At 37.5% G+C, this 9,108-nt stretch overlaps 1 protein-coding gene across 1 annotated transcript; it reads right to left on the bottom strand.

The window, feature by feature from the left end:
• Positions 1 to 6,747: 6,747 nt before the first annotated feature.
• LOC141628101 (protein FAR1-RELATED SEQUENCE 1-like) lies at positions 6,748 to 7,353 on the bottom strand. The gene has a single exon (XM_074441282.1). The coding sequence runs from the start codon at positions 7,351 to 7,353 to the stop codon at positions 6,748 to 6,750; it is 606 nt and encodes a 201-aa protein (XP_074297383.1).
• Between the last annotated feature and the right edge of the window lie 1,755 nt (positions 7,354 to 9,108).

Below are 9,108 nucleotides of genomic sequence, written 5' to 3'. Positions count from 1 at the left end.
TGGTACTGTTGTTGGTGAGGCTGTCCGAGAGGACAATGGCGTTGCTGGGTTGAATGTTCCTAATATCTGTACAAGTTATTTGCTGCACTCTGCTGCACATGAGGAGCTACTGTTGTCTGTTATGCCTCAGAATTTCGGATGCACCTATAATTGTGGTCCTGTGGATCCTCAGCTAGTTGTCCTGTCAAAATCAATGATAACGATGGGACATGTTTTCAACCCAATGCTATCCAAGCGGAAAGAGGTTGCAGACTACTGCTTCTTGAATGATCATAACATTTCGCAAGGGTAAGAGCTTGTTTTATTGTAAAAAATTCCTGCTTTCTGTTTAATATATTATACTGCTTTTTGTTCTTCAAAAATATATTTATGTGACTCTTATTTTTCCTGTTTATTCGGTTTTGAAGGGAGAATATTGTCACTTGGGGTGTCAGACGATTACCTGAATCGAGAGGATATGGAATCGATGGTTCCGGATAAAATGATAATGCTTGGTGTTGTTGACTGGTGGTCCCTCTTTCTTAATGATACTTGTATAAGAGGAAGTCCAAGTCGACTTTTCTTTGGGATGGGTGCAACGGTTAGTTATTCTATCTTATCGTTTCTTTTACTTTATTTTTCATTTTTGCATCACGTTTCAACTCTTTTCTCCACTTTTTGTTTAGTATCCATTGCGGCGACTTTGTACGCCGTCGAAAGATGAGAAGGCTTCCAGGAGTGATTTATGTGCGGAAGTCATATTGTTATTTACCGTCTTTGTCAATAACAACAAGAGAGAGTGTGATCTTACTTCTGTTATGGTATGTTTTCTGTACTTTGTGTGTATTCTACTACTATTCTACTGTTAGTCTACTATTACTCTGCTGTTATTCTGCTGTGTTTCTGCTTTTAAAAAAAAAACACATAATTAGTAACAATTTTTTTGGCCAAATATTTTTCCCAGATTTTCATCCCAATTCTTTTGCATGAGCACTTTAGCTGTTTGTGCATCAACTTCATTGCGAAGAGGGTTGAATATCTTGATAATGTATTTCAAGAGGCGATGTTTGCTGATGATCAACAGGCGTGTGTACGTTTGGTGTATTGTCAAACTGCTGTAAGTCATTTATTGTGCCTAATTTTCTCTTGGTGTTTAGCCTAGTTTGTTTAAGTATTGTTAGTAATTATGTTTTCTTTTTCCTTTTTTTTAAAGGTGAGCTTGATGTCTGATTTCCTGGTCAACAAAGGAGTTGCCCGAGGAGGGAGGTTAAAGATTATAAAATTGTCAACGTCCCTTTTACCTGGCAAACCGCTGCGATTGAAAATTTGGACTGCGGTGTATATACGATGTTGCACATGCTCTTTTACTGTGGAACTGTTTTTGATTGTGACTTGGGTAATTCTGATTCAAGAGCGCTTTACCGCGCTGAGATCGTTGCCTTGTTGGTCTTTGTCGATATGAATGAGTCCAGGGAAGATGTGTTGAAAAGTTTGGAGGAGTTGAACAAGATGAGAAAGGAAACCCTGAGTGTGCTTGAAGAGAAACGGCGTATTGAGGATGCGGAAAAGAAGGCTTCTCAAAGTGGTAAGAAACGTCGTGGTTCTGGCAGAGTGAAAACTGTTGGTAAGAAGGTTAAGACGACGCAGCCTGTTGTCGAGCCCGTCGCTTCTCCTCTCTGTCATTGACAAAGATGAATTCCCTACAAACACCCCTCCGCCGGCCGTCAAGTGGGAAGGGGGGTGTGGATAGCACCGTGAGTCCAAAGTCGGCTTTGGGTAGTCGTAAAGGGGTAAGGCGGACGATGGGTCAAGGTTGCTCTATGGATTGCGAGCCGGAGGACGAGAGGTTTGTTGCGGTGTCGGATTTGTTTCGGAAGAACAAAAACAGTTCTCTAAGATCTTTGAAGGTGCGGAAGCAAGTGGTGGACTTTGTTCTTCGTGAAGACGCTCACTTGAAAGAAGAGTATGTGTCGATTTTCATTTCTTTGATTGTGGTGTTCCTGTTCAGTTAGTCTTTCTGTTTCCCACTGTTAGTCTGCTGTTAATCTACTGTTATTATGCTGTTATTTTGTCAACCTAGTCAGTCGTCTAATTCCACTGTTAGGTCCCATTGTTATTCTGCTGTTATTGAACTGTTATTCTACCGTTATACCACTATTATTCCGCTGTTAGTCCACTGTAATCCCACTGTTAATTCCTTTTTGTTATTCTGCTGTTATACCACTATTATTCCGCTGTTATTGTTCTGTTATTGAACTATTATTCTGCTGTTATACCACTGTAATCCCACTGTTCTCATCATATGTTATTTTTTGTGAATGCAGTGAGATGTTAGTGTTGTACAACGACGACGTCGGCGTGTTTTTGGACAGGGGGGATATTGTTTCCATTGTAGATGCAGCTGCTATGATGACAACAAGAGTAGTTGATGTTTGGTCGATTCTTTTGAATTCGTTGGAGTTTGAGGAACGTTCAGAACCAAGCTCAATATTTTCCGGAGTTCGTCATATGGTATTTTGTTTTTTCCTTTGCTATTTTACGTTATTACCTACAAATTGACTCACAAGTATTGATATAAAGTTAACACTTGTGCACTATTTTTGGTTGTTTATGCTTTCTGTTTAGAAGGATCCTCTTTATTCACTCTTAGAGAACTTTGATTCCTCAAACCCTCTTGACGGTCCGGGTAAGAAGCTGTTGACATTCTGGAATGTGTTTTTCGATTCCTGCAATGGAAGATGTCGTCTGAACTCCGACCTTGTGTGTGTGCCGATTCTGCACAATGATCACTACTCTTGTTTTCGCATCAACTTTATGAATGAATCGATTGATATTTTGGACAACATGACTCACGATGCCAACCAAATAGCCGATTACTGAGAAGATTGGCGAGATTGTGGCAAACTATATGTATGTTTTTATGGAGGCTCATAATGTTATGAAGTCTGAAGATTGCCGCAATTTTGAAATCGTTGATGTCCCTTTTAAATGGAAAAAGAAGGAATCGCTGAATTCGAGTCGGGGTGTTTCTTCTTTGTACACGATGGCGGAATATGGTGGAAGCGTGTTTGAGTGCAATATTCACAGCAAGATTGCTCGTCGAAGCTTCTGTGTTGAAATGTCTGCTTCCCTGATCTTGGCGGATATTAATCCTTATAGGAAAGTAGTTCTTGATAAAGTGACGGCTTGTGAGAATCAAAGGCTGAAGACGTTGGGTTTGGCGTCAGCAAGGAACAAGTTGTAAGAAGTGCAACCCCAATTATCTGCTAGTAGTGAAGAGTCAGGCATCGTCATAAATGCAGTACCTTTGACTGTTGTGTATCCAGGAAAGTCAGACTAAGTTAGTGTAAACTGTTTGTTAAACAATTAGAGTCTTTGTTATTGCACAATCGTTATTCGTATAATAACTAGTTTATTGTGCTGTTATTCCCCTATTATTCTAGTGTTATTCCAGTGTGTACTCTAATTAAATTGAGTTTTTATATTAGTTGTACTTTTTTCAAACACCATTAATTTTTACTCTAATCCCACTGTTATTCTGCTGTTATTGCAGTATTATTCAGCATAATGAGCAGTTGTTGTGCTGTTATTGCACAATTAGTCTACAGTTATTTTAGTCTAATTAAGCTTTCTTATTACCTTTGTTTTCTACAAACACTATCCATTTCTATTCAAGTGTAAATTTAGTCAAGTGTAAAAGCAGTGGTTTAGACTGCGTTTTTTCCAGTGTTATTCTACTATTATTCTGCTGTTATTGCAGTATTACTCCGCATAATAAGCAGTTACTCTGCTGTTATTGTACTATTAGTCTACACTTATTCTGCTGTTATTCCACTAGTTTAATTAAGGTTTACAAACACTATCCAATTTCTACGAAGAATATACATTTTCTATTCAACTGTCAATGGCTGTTTTTTCTCAACTGTGATTCTATTCTTATTGCACCGTTATTCTGCTGTTATTGCACTATTATTCCGCATAAAAAGTAGTTTATTCAGCTGTTATTGCAGTATTATTCCACAAAAGGACTAGTTTATTCTCAACATGTTATTCCACTTTGTTATTCAACATTATTTTGTTAAAACTACTCATTTTTATCCAAGTATAAATTTAGTCAAGTGTAAAAGCGGTGGTTTAGACCGCTCTTTGTTCCTTTGTTATTCTACCATTATTCTCATTGTTATTGCAGTATTTATTCTGCATAATTAGCAGTTATTATGCTGTTATTGCACTATTATTCTGGCAAAGACTTCTGTTATTCCAACATTACTTAAACATAGTAGTAAATAGTAGTTAAAGATAGTAATTACATAATAAACATTAACGATCTAAAATATTAAAGCTATTATTTTTAAAGCAATAAATATTTTAAACATATTTTAAAAAGAAATTTGACCCTGGACCATCATCGTTAGATTTTTATATCTTTATTCTATTCTCTCGACGCTGCGCGCCGGTCCTTGGACAAAGTGCTCTCAACTTCCACCGACTCATCCCGAAAAGGGTTTTTGTATGCTTCCATAAGTTCCATGGCTTTTAATCGGTGTCCAATCGCCGAGAGATTGAAATATCGACTTGAGTGTAATACTTCCTCGAGCATTCACACCAAAGCAATGAATTGATTTGTCCATGTCGGCTTCTGTGTAGTTCCTATTTTTCTTTTCCTTTAATCGTCTACGATACGTTCATTTTGAAGTTCAAAGAACCTTCAATCGTGCCTTAACATTGTCGACCTCTCTTATTAAGTCCTCTTCACGGTTTTTTTTCACGCCTCTAAATTTGTCCTTGTGTCGATCAACTCTATCGTGAGGGACTCTATCATCCGTTTCGCTTCATCGATTTCCTCCCTTGTCGGGGACCTTCGGTTATCGTCGATTCACGTCACTCATCCTATGCAAAGCATTGGAAGTATGAAACTTTTTGCATTATAAAAAGATGTTTAAAATATTTCAACCAAATTAAAAGCAAACCAAAGCAGAAGAAAGAGAATTACCTTTTCTGCAGCATCGAGTATAGTGTTGACAGATAAGAAAAATAAACATCAAAGAAAAATAAAGAATAGAAAGATGAGAAATTACCTTTTTGCAAGGAGATAAAGTTTTCTTTTGGAATGGACTTTTTCAGTGTGTGTGTTTGTTTTTTTACTCGAAATAGCAGTATTTATATGGGCTTGGGAAATAGAAACAGTTTTTCTGTAATAAAGTATAGAAAGATAAGAAATTACCTGTCTACCAAAAAAAAAAAGATAAGAAATTACCTTTTGCAGAGGAGATGCAGAGTTTTTCCTGGAATACAAACAGTTTTTCTGTACTTATTCAGTGTATGTGTGTGTTTTTTTTTAACACGCAATAGCAGTATTTATAGGAGTTTGGGGAATACAAACAGTTTTCCTGTAATTATATTAGATTAGGTTAGGTAACTGTTTTTAATAAAAACTGAAAAGTGAAACTGCTTTTTATAAATATTACTAATCTGTTATTATTCAACTATTATTGTAGTGTGTAATTGCAGTTTTATTTTTGTGGGTGGTTTGTAAAAAAACAGTCAGATAATATTAACAAAAAAAATTAAAGTAACTAGTATTAATTCTCATATAATGTAGGTCTCACTTTATTATCTAGAAGAAATATTTTAGGTTAAAATGTAATTCAAACAATGACAAATAGTAAAAGTCTTTGACATTTTTAGGCGAGGTCTTCATCGTAGCCGCTGTCTTTTGCGTCTCTTTTGTCTTTGTTAGTTCATTCATCTGATTCATATTCCTGCAATGTTTGCTTAGTATTTAACAGCTACATTAATAGCAGAATAGCAGTAGAATAATATTAATAGCAGTAGAATAACAATTAGAGCAAATTTAGCATGACTACTCTCTTTGTTATTGCGATACACTATCCATTTCCACAAAGAATATCCATTTTCTATTCAAAAATAACAACACATTAGTAGCAGAATAGCAGTAGAATAACACAACAGCAGCAGCAGAATAGCAGAGTAACACCCGAATAATAGGTGAATAACAGTAGAATAAGAGGATAATATTAGAATAATAGGAGAGTAATAGTTCAGATTCAGACCTCTTCAGTTTCTGATTCTTCTTCATCATCGTCATCAGAAGGGGGACTTTCAGCAAATGGAAGATTACAAGTTCTACTGTTGTGGTTCACCCACTTCTTGCAGTTACCGCATCTTCGCTTCATCTTTTGTGGCTTGCTCTTGGCCTTTTCTTTCGACGACCTTAATCTTTTACCACTGCCCTTATTCTTGGCCTTGTTTGGCGGTCGAAGGTCAATATCATTTGAAGTTGTGATGCCGAGAAGAGCCTCGATTTCCTGGTTTTTAGTTTTCGGTTCAATTGGTCTTGTGATGTTCTCCCGAATCGTGTCGGGATTTTCTGCAGATTGCTTCATCTGTTTAACCGTAGCATAACCGTCCATCACCCCGATGATTTGCATAAATCTCAGACCAAACCTTTGACATATCGGCTTTCTTGATGTCAGCTTCATCAATGTCTTCTATCACCTTTCCATTTTCATCTCGGACAATTGGCCTGTAGGATTTCTTTGTCCATCGAGCAAGGACATAAGGCTCAGGTATCCTGTGCACCTGCTTACCATTCCACACCCACAGTATATGCCGAAAGACAATGCCATACCTCTCAAACAGCTTACATGCACATTTGCTCTCGTTAGTTTTGGTGTTAAATTCAACTCGGAAGCTTCTGTGCTTCAGTCCATCACGAACGTCATGGTACTCCACGCCCCTCTGTTGTCAAACCCCGACCCCCATGCTGCATATCGCATGTTTGACTTCATTCTGAAAGTCCACAAAGATAGGATGTGTGTAGACAAGTGAGGCATGCATCTCTACCTTCATCGACCCTACTTTCTCGAGCATACTATGCTCATTGGCATTATCCATCCTCCTTTGTGTATGCCTTTGCTGTTCTATTGCGGAATTGTAACTCATCCAGAACTCGACAAGGGTTCCAAAGTGGCTTTCAAACCGCTTGAAATAGCTGTTTGAACTTTTGGATCTCTGGGTTGTTCGCAACAAACAACTTAGAGACAGATCCCGAAAGTATGCCGGTATCCACTTTTGTCTGATTGTAAAGACATACTTCAACCACCGGTTGCTTTGTATACTATGTGCTTCAATAACAGTTTTCCAGTTCTGTTCAAATTCGTCTGGTTCGAGGTCGACATCCCAAACAACGGCATTTATGTCGGTCATAAATTCCGTATCATTGCAGATTGCCCTTCCCACTTTCTCAGGCATTTTCTGCATGATATGCCACATGTAGTACTTGTGCACAGAATGCTTGAAGACATTTGGGCAGGCCTTTTTAATTCCGGGCACCGGTCCGTAATTACACATTGAGGTTTCTTTCTTTGCCCCATTGCTTCGAGGAATTTTTAAAAATCCACTCAAATGAATGCTGACTCTCGAAGTCAAGTAACCCAGCTGCAAAAGTTACCGTCTTCTTGTTGTGGTCTACTCCGATGAAGGGAGTAAACACCATGAAATATTTGTTTGTCCCATAAGTAGGGTCAAACGAGATCGTGTCTCCATATAACTTGTAGTTGTTTATCCCTTCCTTATCAGCCCAAATAACCTTCGTCAAGCATTTGTTCTCATCCTGATCATAAGCAAAATAGAACCCCTTTGTTTCAGCCAGCATTTTGAAATGCCCAATGAACATACTAGCATCCTTATCCCCAATGTAACACTTGATATTTCGTTTGAAGTTTTTGAAGTCTAGCAAAGAGGCACCGATATTCTGATAACCATTTGAGTATTCCTTGAGAATTCTGAAGCTCAATGTTGGACCTATGTTGAGCTTAGTATGATCAATAATGGTCCTCTCAATGTAGTCATGGACGTCCCTTGAGAGCTTTTGGAACTCTCTGTTTTTGACAGAGTAAAGAGAGTGATTATGAACGTCTACAAAGACATCCACAATATACCCACCGATGTCTGTCGTCTGCTTTTTTCACGGGTTCTCAACCTCATGTGCGCCTTGCAGCCACACCTTGTCAGAGCATGCTTCTTTGGTTGTCTAATTCGTCGCTCTTTGTTCTCTCATCGTACTCAAATTACCACTTCGTGATTTGTTGCTTCAAGTCGCAGATTTTCTTTTCATATCCCTATACCCCTGTTTTTGTTACGACGGTGATTTGACACGACGCCCCCTTATATTGCGCATTTGTGTACCTTCTCACATCAAATCCGCAAGCCAATGCATATATCTTTGTAGAACTGCATCTTTGCATCGTCCAAGGTAAGAAAGAACATGCCACGTTTAGGCGTAAAATCACTCTCAACAGTCCTTACCCTTCGCTCAAGTACCCCGGGTGTCTTGTTGTAATGAAGAGTTGGAACAAACTCATCGTTTTCTTCGTCTGAACAGGTTGGGCTGGTGAATATATTGTTATTAGAAGAATCCCCAATAGTTAAGACTGCATTGTCTTCAACAATATACACAGTAGAAAGATCTGGGACACTAAATTATTATAATGAGTACAGTCAGTGGACAACAAAATCACAATAACATCACAATAACTGTAGCATGGGGGAGAGATCAAAATTGCAGTAATGTGACAATAACAGTATGATAACAGCAGGTGGGAAACAGACGACAATCAATAACATCACAATAACACTAAATGTGTTTATCTTATGCTACTCTCTTATCAGCAGTATATTTTCACGCTACTGCACAATAATATCACAACAATAGTACCATAATATCAGAATAACAGTACAATAATATCATCATGTTTCTCTACTTTTACAATAATAGTACAAAGTAATATCGAATAACAAAGACTCGATTCTACTTTATTACATACAGATAATCATCGTATTTATTATGTTACTCTTTTGCAAGGCATATATTTTCATGCTCTTTGCACAATAATAGCACAATAATATTACAATAATATCACAATAATAACGATCAAATAATATAATCATGTTCTTTGTAATTGTTACAATAATAGTACATTAATATCAGAATAACAGTTCTCTTTTTCTACTCTAATACAAGCCAGACAGTACAATAATATCAGAATAACAGCTGAGAAACACATAGAAATCAATAATTGATTTATAAACAACGGTGGATAAAGA

Source organism: Silene latifolia, chromosome Y, assembly GCF_048544455.1.
Source record: "Silene latifolia isolate original U9 population chromosome Y, ASM4854445v1, whole genome shotgun sequence".
NCBI lineage: Eukaryota > Viridiplantae > Streptophyta > Magnoliopsida > Caryophyllales > Caryophyllaceae > Silene > Silene latifolia.
This window is presented reverse-complemented; position numbering and strand designations above follow the sequence as displayed.